The sequence below is a fragment of the Pan troglodytes genome, chromosome 8, assembly GCF_028858775.2.
Source record: "Pan troglodytes isolate AG18354 chromosome 8, NHGRI_mPanTro3-v2.0_pri, whole genome shotgun sequence".
In the NCBI taxonomy this organism is placed as follows: domain Eukaryota; kingdom Metazoa; phylum Chordata; class Mammalia; order Primates; family Hominidae; genus Pan; species Pan troglodytes.
Window position 1 is genome coordinate 18,725,762 of NC_072406.2, and position 13,591 is coordinate 18,739,352.

The 13,591-nt window shown below is 48.0% G+C and overlaps 2 protein-coding genes across 12 annotated transcripts in view; one reads left to right on the forward strand and one right to left on the reverse strand.

The window, feature by feature from the left end:
• The window catches only part of ANKRD16 (ankyrin repeat domain 16), a 29,196-nt gene extending 16,802 nt beyond the window's left edge, over positions 1 to 12,394 (reverse strand). For 6 of the 9 annotated variants that reach the window (XR_008537659.2, XR_008537660.2, XR_010146779.1 and 3 more), the window contains exons 1-7: positions 11,509 to 12,393; positions 10,315 to 10,535; positions 8,186 to 8,228; positions 6,433 to 6,541; positions 5,470 to 5,631; positions 2,781 to 2,859; positions 581 to 771 (exon numbers count right to left, since the gene is read on the reverse strand). Coding sequence is in view for 5 of the 9 variants with exons in the window: in XM_016962594.4 (XP_016818083.1) it covers positions 614 to 771; positions 2,781 to 2,859; positions 5,470 to 5,631; positions 6,433 to 6,541; positions 8,186 to 8,228; positions 10,315 to 10,535; positions 11,509 to 11,822 (1,086 nt within the window). In the remaining 4 variants the exon portion in view is untranslated. Of the gene's footprint in view, positions 1 to 572; positions 772 to 2,780; positions 2,860 to 5,469; positions 5,632 to 6,432; positions 6,542 to 8,185; positions 8,229 to 10,314; positions 10,536 to 11,508 lie in introns of those variants that run through there. The other 3 variants (XM_507639.9, XM_001145289.8, XM_054660676.2) reach the window with 3 other exon arrangements.
• Positions 12,395 to 12,703: 309 nt separating this feature from the next.
• FBH1 (F-box DNA helicase 1) overlaps positions 12,704 to 13,591 on the forward strand; it is a 47,588-nt gene continuing 46,700 nt past the window's right edge. The window contains exon 1 of one of the 3 annotated variants that reach the window (XM_016962596.4): positions 12,704 to 12,826. In XM_016962596.4, coding sequence (XP_016818085.3) covers position 12,826 — 1 coding nt within the window. In that variant the 5' untranslated portion in view covers positions 12,704 to 12,825. The remainder of the gene's footprint in view (positions 12,827 to 13,591) is intronic. The other 2 variants (XM_009457893.5, XM_016962598.4) reach the window with 2 other exon arrangements.

The following is a 13,591-nucleotide window of genomic DNA, read 5'->3' on the forward strand; positions in this document are numbered from 1 at the left end:
CTAGCAGTGCTTAGAATATATAAAAGTTTTTATTAATTTCTTGTAAATGCCTGTGTAAACAGATTATAAGTATGTCCTTCTTGGCTACGAAACCAAAAGTGAACCATTGTACTGGCCAAGTAAAAGCTTATGAAGGAAGAAATTAAATGGGCCAACTGCATTTTATAGCTCAAGCTAATAGCAACGTATGTGATATTTTTGTTATTATTATCACAGCCTTACCATGCAGCAGTTACTATAAGATATTTCATATGTTTGTGAAAGTGTGTATACTATATTATATTCATGCATGGCACATGCTTCTCTAAGGATCCCACAGCCTGATCGCGCAAACGTTATCTATTCTACTTTAAGAGTACAAACAGTGAAATATGGACTACGGGAAGATTATGACTGTGCTTGGGACTCCATAATGTGCCTGTCATGGAGCTGGGAACTCAGCCCCCTGATCACTGGGAACTCCTCAGCAGGAGTGGAACATGCAGGATGAGGGAAGGGAGGAAGTGGAGGAGATGGAAAACTGGCTTCCAACTGGTTTCGCTGAATCTGTGACTGACTTAAGAAGCAGGATATGAATTACCATGCGCTTTATTGCCTCCTCTTGGAAACATCCTTATGTCATTGCGCTATGGCCAGAGCCCTGAAGGACATCTGCTCTCCTTGGGAGCTGCTGAGCCAGGGTGCCCGTGATGTCTTCAGAATCCTTCAGTCCCGACTGCAGGAGAAACTTGGCACAGGCCAAGTGCTGACCTGCACAGGCCAGATGCAGGGCTGAGGGGTGACAAAAATCACATGGACTTAAAACACAATCCCTGGAGCAATACTGACCTCATGAGTTGATAGTGCCCAATAAAAATATCAATTCTTTCAATATCTTCCATAATCCATCTTCACAACCTCACCTATACTAGATCAAAATATTTTTGTTTCTAACCTGATTGGGTTGAAAATAGTTTTAAAGATAACAAAACCAGTTAGAGAGGATTTAAGAAATTTATCTAGGCTGGGCGTGGTGGCTCATGCCTGTAATCCCAGCACTCTGGGAGGCTGAGGTAGGCAGATCATGAGGTCAAGAGTGTGAGACTAGCCTGACCAACATGGTGAAACCCCATCTCTAATAAAAATTTAAAAATTAGCCGGGCGTGGTGGTGCATGCCTGTAATCCCAGCTACTCGGGAGGCTGAGGCAGGAAAATCGCTTGAACCCAGGAGGTGGAGGTTGCAGTGAGCACTGCACGTCAGCCTGGGTGACAGAGCAAGACTCTGTCTCAAAAAAAAAAAAAGAAAAATAAACTTATCTAAAGCAAGAAGCAACAGAGCAAGTTAACAAGATAAAGGAGACATCTTCTTCATACGCCTGAATGCTCTGGAAACACACTTTAAATGGTATAAAAAACTTTCTAAAAGGCTTATTGAATTTGCTTTGTAAGCAAAAATATCACCACAAATAATCACGTAGCCAAAAAAACACTGTTGAACAAGCTTCCCACTCTGGGTGCAGAAATCAGCACTGAGGTTCCTGGTGTGCTGAGTTCAGGGGCACTGGTGGTTCTGCTGCTTTCCCTCCAGCAGAGAAGCTGTGTCCCTTCCTGGGCAGAGCAGCTGCCCTTTCCAGCCCTAGAGTGAGTAGTTAGGTACCTGCGAGTCTTTGAAGCATCAGAAAGATCCCACTAGGCCAGGCGCGGTGGCTCATGCCTGTAATCCCTGCACTTTGGGAGGCCGAGGTGGGCAGATCACTTGAGGTCAGGAGTTTGATAACAGTCTGGCCAACATGGTGAAACCCTGTCTCTACTAAAAATACAAAAATTATGTGGGCATGGTGGTGGGCACCCATAGTCCCAGCTACTTGGGAGGCAGAAGAATCGCTTGAACCCAGGAGGCGGAGGTTGCAGTGAGCCAAGATCGTGCCACTGCCCTCCAGACTGGGTGACAGAGCGAGACTTTGTCTCCAAAAAAAAAAAAAAAAAATTCCACTAAACCCTTGCAAGATGGCCTTTGGCTCACAGAATGTTAGAGCGTTTATTTTAAAGTCCAAGTCTAAAGAATTTGCTCTCAGAATATGTTTCTGAATATTCTAAATAAAAAAAATCGTAATGAATATAGTTTCTAAATATACTCCAAAATGGATGACCTGTGAAGAATTGATACGATACCTGGCTAGCAGGTGTCATCATGGATTAGAAAGAAACTGCTTTTATGATGCATATATTGTTATGGTTTAAAATAACAACAAAGATTAACAACAGCAGTTGTAATGAGTGGCAGTCATCATCACTGTTATAATAACAACAATTATATGAAGGCTTTGCAGAGAAAAAGATATTTTAAGGAAAAGTAGCTGAGCTATTAGAAGAATAACATTAAGGCTGGTCACAGTGGCTCATGCCTGTAATCCCAGCACTTTGGGAGGCCAAGGCAGGTAGATTGTTTGAGGTCAGGAGTTCAAGACTAGCCTGGCCAACATAGGGAAACCCCATCTGTACTAAAAATACAAAAATTAGCCAGGCATGGTGGTGCATGCCTGTAATTCCAGCTACTTGGGAGGCTGAGACACGAGAATCACTTGAGCCAGGAGGTGGATGTTGCAGAGAGCTGAGATGGCGCGCCACTGCACTCCAGCCTGGGCAACAGAGAGAAACTCTTGTCTCAACACCACCACCACTAAAAAAAAAAAAAAAAAAAAAAAAAGGAAGAATATTAAAATCAATGTTTTAAATATAAAAGTGTATTGGTTATACTCAGTTTACTAATTTCCAAGGCATATATAAAATTAAACGGTACCTGATCGATTTTTTTCATCTTTAGAATTGATGTCAGCTCCCAAGGATAAGAGAGTCTGAATTGTACTTGTATGTCCTTCCTGAATTGAAACAAATTTGTTATCACTGTGATGAGGATAAAAGAAAACCTTTTGCAAACCAAAAAGTATCTGAGACAGGTCTCAATCAATTTAGAAGTTTATTTTGCCAAGGTTAAGGACATACCTGAGAGACAGGTCTGTGTCTCTCTCCAAAGATGATTTTGAGGGCTTCAATATTTAAAGGGGAAAAGAGGGCTGGAGTGAAAAGGAGGAGGGTATGGTCACATTACTGAATCCACATTGCAGGATAAAAGGAGCAGGGAGGGGGTATTAGGCAATGATACATTAAATATCTCTTTCCACTCGGTAAATTGGCACTTTACATAAGATAAGGTGAATATAAAGTAGCTACCTGTGGAAATATTTAACCCTTTATCTGTAGCTATCTGCTTAGGAACAAAAGGAAAGGCAGCTTTCTGCATGACTCAGCTTTCAGCTTAATTTTTTTTCTTTTGGCAGAGTGAGTTGGGAGTCTTAAGTTTTTATTTTCCTTTCACACTTTAAACACAGACTCTAACATATATTAGGCACCTTTTCTAAAACAGTCGACTGCTAAAAGTGAATTTTCATATCTTTTTTTTCCCTAATTTATTCTTTTTTTTTTTTTTTTTTGTAGAGACAAGGTCTCACTATGTTGTCCAGACTGATCACAAACTCCTGGGCTCAAGGGATCCTCCCGCCTCAGCCTCCCAAAGTGTTGGGATTACAGGTGTAAGCCACTGCATCCAGCCAAATTTTCATATCTAAAGTAAGATATTGTATCATTCTCAATTCTAATATAAATCATTAAATAAATATTTTGGTGACATTTAATTATTAGAATATAGATGATCAACTCTGTGAGCCAAATTACTGACCCAATGCAGTTAGTTTCCATCATTGTGAGCAGTACAAATCTTGTGATTTATACAGAACCCAAAACTCTAAAATTTCCCAAGCAAATATACTCTTTGTTGAAATCTTTAGGGGAGAGATAAACTAGAAAAGATCATAACCGCTCATAAATGGGAATTCCTATTACAGCTAGTAGGAATTATTATTATAAATATTTTATAAAATAAAAATATTATTTATAAAAAAATATATAAATATATTGGAGATGTGGTCTCACTCTGTTGCTTGGCTGGGGTGCAGTGGCATGATCTTGGCTCACTGCAACCTCCGCCTCCCGGGTTCAAGCGATCCTTCTGCCTCAGCCTCCTGAGTAGCTGGGACTAGTGGCATGTGTCACCACCCCCAGCTAATTTTTTTGTATTTTTTAGTAGAGACAGGGTTTCACCATGTTGGCCAGGATGGTCTCGATTTTTTTTTTTTTTTTTTTTTTTAGACACAGTCTCGCTCTGTCGTCCAGGCTGGAGTGCGGTGGTGCAATCTCGGCTCACTGCAAGCTCCTCCTCCCAGGTTCACACCATTCTCCTGCCTCAGTCTCCCTAGTAGCTGGGACTACAGGCACCTGCCACCATGCCCGGCTAATTTTTTGTATTTTTAGTAGAGACGGGGTTTCACCGTGTTAGCCAGGATGGTCTCGATCTCCTGACCTCATGATCCACCTGCCTCAGCCTCCCAAAGTGCTGGGATTATAGGCGTGAGCCACTGCGCCTGGCTGGTCTCGATCTCTTGACCCCGTGATCCGCCCGCCTTGGCCTCCCAAAGTGCTCGGATTACAGGAGTGAGCCACTGCGCCTGGCCTATAAAATAATTTATACACTCTTTGTCTAGCCAGTTAGTCTGCTACTATGTGATGAGACTACAGTTAAGGTTCCAGGTTCACTCTTCCTATGGGAGGACCCTGCGGCCACAGAGCACATCATGTGTATCTACCCAGCTGCTCAAAAGCAGGACATCAGGCAGGAAAATGTAATTGATCAGAAAAACAAGTAGGCCGGGCATGGTGGCTCACGCCTGTAATCCCAGCACTTTGGGAGGCCGAGGTGGGTGGATCACAAGGTCAAAAGTTCGAGACCAGCCTGGCCAATGTGGTGAAACCCCGTCTCTACTAAGAATACAAAAATTAGCCAGGCATGGTGGCACGCACTTGTAATCCAGCCTGGGCAAGAAAGCAAGACTCTATCTCAAAACAAAAACAAAAACAAACAAACAAACAAAAAATAAGTAAAAGCATAGAGCCAATAGATAATGTTAAGGATAATATGCAAAACGCTCCTAGCATTTAAAACAGCTACTTTTCCAGTGAAAATGTTTGCTTATCTTCAATATACCCCAGAGAGCCTAGTAAATGCAATTCTCTTGCCCTGGCTGAAGAGTTCTTAACTTCTGAAATCCAGTATAAGAACAGAGAGCCAGGAATTTCATACAATGGGTATTTATAGCTTCAAATAACGTTATTCCTGAAAACAAAAACCTGTGTGTGAGGGGGAGGCACTTTATGGAGTAAAAGGCTTTTTTTTAAAGTTTTGTCTAGAAACAAATTCAAGTCAGGTTTCTATTTAAAGAGATAAAGCGCTTCAGAATCCTGACCATTTCAGAAGAATATCATGGGCAATTTCTTCCATAGAGATGGGGTCAAAGAAACCAGGCTACAGAGCTACTGATCAAAGAAGTAAGGCAAGCCTCGGGGAAGCTGGGACAACGTTATAAGAAGTAACAAACCTTAGCTGCATAATGAAGTGCTGTGAGGTGGGTTGATGTGGCTCTCACATCTACATCGACGCCAAGTTCAGAGACCAAGAATCGGATGGCTTCGTCCTGCCCTGTGACGGCTGCCCTGTGCAGAGCCTGGGCACCCAGGCTGTCTTCTGCTGAAAGGCAAGCCTAGTGGGCAGAGGAGAGAAAGGAGCAAAGGTCAAAGATAAGAAACAGGGCAACTTAGATCTGGGCATCTGCTGGCACTTCAGCAAAACTGAGCTGTTTACGCACAACTCTCTGGGCAGAGGATATGTGGCTTTTGTCTGATTCTCAAAGGATTCTTTTTTTTTGAGACGAAGTCTCACTCTGTTGCTCAGGGTGGAGTGCAGTGGCGCAATCTTGGCTCACTGCAACCTCCATCTCCTTGGTTCAAGCGAGTCTCTTGCTTCAGCCTCAGGTGTGTGCCACCACACCTGGCTAATTTTTATATTTTTAGTAGAGATGGGTTTTAACATGTTGGCTAGGCTGGTCTCAAATTCCTGACCTTAGGTGACCCACCCGCTTTGGCCTCCCAAAGTGCTGGGATTACAGGCATGAGCCATCACGCCCTGCTCTCAAAAAAGGGCTCTCTAATCAAAAAGATGGTTATGATTCAATGTTCCAGGCTCTGGTGCCAAAAGCACTATCAGCAGAGACAGTTTGTTGTTGTTATTGCTATAAAACAGCTACCATTTACTGAATATTTTGCTAACTGCTTTATGTACATTATATTATTTAATCCTTGTAAAACTTTCCGAAGAAACTACATTTCTCTCCATTTTACAGATGGGAACACTGGTGCTTAAAGAGGTCACCAAGTTCCAGAGAGAGAGTTTGGAGGGGCTGGGGAATGGAACCTGGGATCTGAGTAACAATGTGCTCTGCTTAACCTGTGACCTAAAATTTACAGAAAGAACCAAAAGAATAAAAACACAACCATTTTTATACCCCATGTTCATCGAGGAGCAGCCTAGCGACGTCGATGTGACCACACTGGATTGCGTCCATCAAGGCGGTGACGCCACAGTTGTCTCTGTAGTCTGGTTCATATTGGCACCTAGAGCCAAAACCCCAAGTAAGAGCTGAGAAAATTCACCACCTCAAACCCAGGGGACAGTTGACACCTGATCACCTGCAGGTGAACTGCATGTGTGCAAATGACCTGTGAGTGTGGAGCTCTCTCTATTCTCCCCCATCTCAGTGTCCGAACTGAGCACTAAGCCTGCAGGAGCGTGATGGTCCTCCCTAGCAGACCCGCTGCTCCTCTAACCTTCTCCATCCCATTTGACAGCACTTGGTCTCTTCAGCTTCCTGCACCAGAGACCTGGAAGCCACCCCTTGCCACTGCCTTTCCCGCATCCTTCATAATCAATTGATTACCCCCATCCTTCAATTCCACAGCCAAAATATTTAAGACATCTGTGTCTGAGCTGGGCACAGCGGCTCATGACTGTAATCCCAGCACTTTGGGAGGCCGAGGTGGGTGGATCACCTGAGGTCAGGAGTTCAAGACCAGCCTGGCCAACGTGGTGAAACCCCGTCTCTACCAAAAATATAAAAAATTAGCCAGGTGTGGTGGCATGCACCTGCAATCCCAGCTACTTAGGAGGTTGAGGCAGGAGAATCGCTTGAGCCTGGGAGGTGGAGGTTGCAGTGAGCTGAGATTGCACCATTGCAGTCCAGCCCGGGTGACAAAAGCAAAACTCCATCTCAAAAACTAAAAAAAAAAAAAAAAAGGAAAATCCTCAATGTGGCTGATAGCATTCATTCTCCCACCCCTTCACTGTTCAGGCTCAGCATATTCTAGGCGTCTTTTGTTTTCTTAAATGTACCACAGTTTTTCCTGGTTCGGAGCATCCGTGGGTGCTGTTATTGCTGTCTGGAATGCTCCCTTGCCTCCCGCTTTCAGCTAATTTCTTTTTCTCCTTCAGGTCACAGCTTAAACACTGGCGCTGAGATTCTTTACTCTTAAGCCAAATTGGGTCTTCCCATTATTTGTTCTGTAGGGATCCTGCAAGTCCTTGTAATGCACAACAGACTTTCGGGACTCCTTCATGGTCTGTCTTTCCTGCCAGTTTGTGAGTTCCAGGAGGGTAGAAACTACATGTGTCTTCTTTCTGTTGTGGCCCTTGCACCTGGTACAGGGCTTTTTTTTTTTTTTTTTTTTTTTTTTTTTTGAGACAGAGTCTTGCTCTGTTGCCCAGGCTGGAGTGCAGTGGCGCGATCTCGGCTCACTGCAAGCTCCGCCTCTCGGGTTCACGCCATTCTCCTGCCTCAGCTTCCTGAGTAGCTGGGACTACAGGCGCCCACCACCACGCCCGGCTGATTTTTTTCGAATTTTTAGTAGAGACAGGGTTTCACTGTGTTAGCCAGGATGGTCTCGATCTCCTGACCTTGTGATCCGCCCGCCTCGGCCTCCCAAAGTGCTGGGATTACAGGCATGAGCCACCGAGCACTAAATGAATGTATAAATGCTTGTTGAAAAAAACAGAGAAATGGATGATTTTGCCACTGAAAACATTTTCCCCAGATATTTGTTATTTTTGTTTCATATTCTTTATCTGCTATGTCTTTTGTTCATTTTTCTTTTGAAAGCCTAATTTTTTTCTTAAAAATGTGTCTGAGCTCTTTATGTAGCACTGATATCAACTCTTTGTCATAGTTAGCAAATATTTTCCCTGACTTGCTGTATTGTTCTTACCTCTTAAGAAGCACCTTGACTGCCTCCAAATGGCCATGCATTGCTGGGAGGAGAAAGAAAGCTGAGAATTAGAGCTTTTTAGTGCACACATAAAATGCTTCCTGCCTCCTGGCTTTGCTCTCTGCCCCGTTCTATTAGTGATAGCTTACAAGAAGGAGTCATTAAATTGGGTACAAAGTTACCGCCCTACACGAATAAATATTTAACTGGATAAAGCGGTAAACAATAATGTTTTCGCTTTATATGTACACAGCCAACACTTGATTATCTTATCTTCACGTGCACTTTCATGGGAAACTTTCAATCCTAAAGTTACACTTCTGTGCTGTGGATCCCCAAGACTAGTCCATTTTTGCCCAGGAAATGCAAAATATTGTAACAGTAATCCATGGCAAAATAGCCTGGATTTAATTCCCCTACTAAAAGTAACTATACTCAAAGGTTATGACTATTTGTCTTCCACTATTTTGGGTGAATGATGGAGTGCTGATTGTTTCTCCAGGAGAGAAACTGGTCAAATGATTCATGAGCTAAAAAAAAGTTTTCTACTTAGTTGCGAAGTTTTAGAAATGATTCCTTGGTCCCTAATTGCCAACTGTGACTCATGCCTGTAATCCCAGCACTTTGGGAGGCCAAGGTGGGTGGATCACTTCAGGTCAGGAGTTCAAGACCAGCCTGGCCAACAAGGGGAAACCCCATCTCTACTAAAAATATGAAAATTAGCTGGGCATGGTGGCATGCGCCAGTAATCCCAGCTTCTCGGGAGACTGAGGCACGTGAATTGCTTGAACCTGCGAGGCAGAGGTTGCAGTGAGCTGAGATCGTGCCACTGTATTCCAGCCTGGGTGACAGAGCAAGACTCTGTCTCAAAAAAAACAAAAGACAAAAAGCAACACTATAAAACATCACAAGTGATGATTTTTAGAGAAACTAAAAGCCCTCTATCCTAATCAATGTACTACCTAGAAAGCTACAAGTTATTTTCTGAATTTCTTAATCTAGACTCTTGAGCTCCTTAATATCTAACTTCTGAAATTACAGTAATTTTACTTTTTACTAATTGTTTTCTTTTTACTTTCTTCAAACAAATGAGCAAATTGAAACTTTTTACTAAAATAATCTACAAATAGATAATTCAGAGTTAAGAATCACTACTCCAAATAATAAAAACTGTAACCCAAATTTACATTAGATGTTATTGGGCCAAGGTATTTAATTATGAGTATCTATATTTATTTAAAAGTATAGCACTATGGTAGGTGTTACTAAGGCTATGAGGATATATATTTCCCTCCTGCCTTTAAGAGTAACAATGTAAACATGATAAAGAAAATAGCACTAACCAGTTATTTTGTGCTATGTGCCAAGCATTGTCTAAAGGATTTACATACATCATGCTCTTTAAACTCTACAACAACCCTGAGACATACCATCACTGACATTATTATTTGGTTGATGAGGAAACTTGCTCAAGAGAGAGACTAATTTCCTTGCCCAAGGTCAAAGATATGTGCTACAGAACCAGCTCATGGGCAAATACTCTAGGGAGGATAACACAGATACACACGAAAAATAAACTAATACCACAGCATGCTAGCCAAGTTATGTTAACTTTAGAAATTGATTATATGCCAAAAGGCCCCTAGATGCTTTTTTTTTTTTTTTTTTTTGAGATGGAGTTTTGCTCTTGTTGCCCAGGCTGTAGTGTAATGTAGGGCAATCTTGGCTTAGTACAACCTCTGCCTCCTGGGTTCAAGCCATTCTCCTGCCTCAGACTCTGGAGCTCCCCAGTAGCTGGGATTACAGGCAGCCGCCACCACGCCCGGCTAATTTTTTGTATTTTTAGTAGAGACGGCGTTTCACCATGTTGGCCAGGCTGGTCTTGAACTCCTGACCTCAGGTGATCCACCCGCCTCCGGCCTCCCAAAGTGCTGGGATTACAGGCGTGAGCCACTGCACCCGCGCCCCTGCCCCCACCCCCTCCCCCGCCCAGATGTTCTTATTCTCTGCCTTCTGTTTTCCAAAATCCTCCTTTCCCCTGAAGGTGACCTGAACAAGATGCGGTTGGGCAGTGCTGGGTGAAGCAGCCACATGTGTGTACTGCTCACCTGCAGAGCTGTAGGCTGTACCTGCAGTATGCAGAGGAGTCCTTCTAATTTTGCTCTCTGTCTTCCAGGCACCTGGGCAAACAGTGAGCAGGTACTGGAGGATCAGAGGGTCGCCTTCTCGACTGGCAATGTGGAAACTGTTCCAGCCATCTTTGTTCTTCAGGAGCGGATTGGCGCCATGTTCCACCAGCTCCTGGATCACCCCCAGGTTCTTCCTTGTGCAGGCCATCATCAGAGGAGTCCTAAGGCCAACCAGGAGAAGTTGTCAGATGGAGGCAGCTGAGACATTAGAAGCCAGGGGCCAGGTCTTCAAAACACACACATCCTTGGCACAGATGGAAAACCTAGAGGATTCAGGGGTCTGGCAGGCAGGAAAACAGCTTTGACCGGCAACCTCTGTGCCTTCTGTGAGGACCCTGGGAGAAATAATAAGGGGAAAATGATTGTAACGAACGTGTACCTAGAGGAGAGGGTGCCTGGGAGACAAAGCAGCTTATAAGCTAGTTCACAGGATAGCAGTGAATTGGAGCAGAGCTAAGGAAACCCACAGACAACCCTCAACACATAACGAAGTCTATTCCCCTGCCCCAGTGGGGAAGATGTACTTCCCTATGTTCCTAAAGATGTTCACGCCCTCTGACGAACCTGACCTAGTGAGTACTAAAATCAGTGTCAATCTAACAAACGAAATGCAATTGGCTTGTGTGATGGTGGAGCAGAGTATCTCTGACTGTGGTGGTTATGCAAGGCTGCACGTATGTGATACAACTGCACTGTGCTCTACACACACAAGCGCGTGTATAACTCAGCAATTCTGGATATTGATTGGAGCAATGTCAATTGAAACAATGCATTGGTGCAGAAGTAACTTAGCTAAATGTCCCCAGAACATCGCATCCGGAAGCTATCTGTATAGTGCACACACTTCATTGTTTGGTAACATTCTCTTTGGTTATATTCTACACTATTCCGTGCTCTAGAAAGGGAGGTGACTGCCCCGACCAGTTAACCCACAAGGGCAGGAACGAGGGACTCTGCAGGTCATCTGCGTTATAAGGGAAAGTTGGGCAGGAGGTCCCTGCCGCTGAGCAGGCCTGGGGTGAGAACTAGGAGCTGAGAACAGCTATGGTGTCCAAGGGGACGGAGAAGCACAGGGAACTCGCTACGACTCTGCGAGTAGAGGGGAGGCGGGGTGTCTTTCCGCTCCACACCTACCAGTCGGCCTTCTTCAGGCAGTCGACCGCTGCCCCCCGGCCCAGCAGGTAGCGCACGCAGTCTCGGTGGCCCATGGAGGCCGCCTCGTGCAGAGGCCGCTTGTAGTCTCGGTTGGTGGCCTCGATGTCCATGCCCCAGGCCTCGGCCAGATAGGCCAGCACGTCCCGATGCCCGTGGCGCGCGGCGCAGTGCAGGAGGGTATCCCCGGCCGGCCCCGGGGAGCCCCCAGCCGCCTGCAGCTCCTCCTTCAGGGCGCGCAGCCGGCCCTCCTGCACCAGCCTGCAGAGGCGCCGCGGGTCCCCGAGCTGGGCCATCGCCGCGGGTCGGGCCGGGCTGCGCGGGGCGGCGGCGGGCGGGACACCGGCGGCCGGGCAGGGAGAAGCCGAGGGCGAGTGGGACTTTCCGCCTCTTCACGCAACCTGCCCCGCGCGCCCCGAACCCGGCAGAACCGCCCCTCACGCCCCCGGCTTTGTCCCCGGCAGAGCCGCCTCCTCACACCCCCGGCCTAGTCCGCAGGCGGGCTGCCCCCTCACAACCCCGGCCTGCCCCGCGTGGGAGAAGCCGCGGTCCCGGGCACGGGGCGGTTTTTCCTCAGGGACGGAGCGGTCCGGGATGAGCACGGAGGGGCCTGGGGATCCGAGAGCGCTGGCGTCCGCCGTCCTGGAGCTGCAGCGGCCCGTACGTGATTCGGGACTGAACATGAGAGGGAGTGGGGCGCGCCGCTACACCGCAAAGCCCCAAAGTGGAGGGTCCAGGAGGGCGCGCACAGCCTCGCCCGGCGCCGTGCAGGGTGGCTCCTGAGGCAGCCAGGCCCAAGCGTGACCTGCCCCGCACGCGTCCTCAGGGCCGCCCCAGCCTCCAGCCCCTGGGGGCCGGCGTTCCTGGGCTCCGCCCCCGTCCCCGCCCCCGTCCCCGCCCCTCGACAGCTGCCGCTCCGCGGGGACTCGGGGAGCTCGAAGGAACTCTGGGAAAGTTTCCCGCTCCGCCCCGGCCCGAGCGGAAGCGCGGATGGGGCGTGGCCCGGTAGCTGTGGCCGCGCCCCCACCGATTGCGCATTTCGATTGGCGTTAGTGGCCGTCCGTCAGCACGCCCCCTCCTGTCTCGCGTTCCGATTGGTCATGGGGGCCGTCTGTCCGGCTCCGGCGGCGGGCGCTTCCCGGGGCTGCGGCGGGGCGGAGCTCGCGGAGGAAGTCGGCGGGCGTCTCGGGCTCCAGGTCCCGGCCAGAGGAGGAGCTCGCTGCCGGGGGACGCTGGGCTGGGCGGCCGGCGGCGCGGGCCCGGCGGCGGCGGCAGCGGGGTCCGGGTCCGGAGCGCCACAGTGCGTGAGGCCGCAGACGTGGCAGGGAGTGTGGGAGGGGCTCCGCCGTGTGGAAAACTTAAACTCCGGGGTCCTGCGCGGGGGGTCCGGGCCCGGGGTGGGGCAGCGGGGGCCCCGGGGGCGCGAGGCTGGGCTCGGGCAAGCGCGGGCGTGGGGGCTCGGCCGCCCGGGCCGTGGGCAGGTGGAGGGTGCGGCGGGGGTGCGCGGGGGAGGCCAGGGCGCTAACTGAACTCGGTCGGGAGCGGCCCCCGCGCTGCCCCCCCGAGGCCAGGAAGGCGCAGCGTGTGGGTCCTCGGGGCTGGAGGGGCAAGCGCGGGGACGTGGCCTCGGCTGCTAGCAGGCCAGGCTTTCCCGTCTACTCTGACGTTTTGACCTTGGGCAAGTCATTTTTCGCTGCCCTCTGCCCCTGTGTCATCGGTAGCTTCTCTGCCCCTCCTCTGAGCATGGGAAGCCTAAGGCGATGTGGGAGGCCTGGCGCTGGTGGAGGGCACGGCGAGAGCTGGGCAGGCTGTGGGTGATGGAAGAGATCAGTAGGTGTTGGGTTCCTTACCCGATCTGATTAGGTGCCAGTCACTTAACCTCTCCATGTTTTCGATTCCTTTAGGGAGTAGAATGGGAGTAGCTCCTATTTGCCAGGCCTAAAAACGAGTGCCGTTTACATTTGTTATTGCACTCTGTGGTCCGAAGACAACCCTATGAGGCATCAGTAGGGTTTTACAGGTGGGGAAGTGGAGGCCTAACCAAGTCAGTGACTTTCTTACAGAA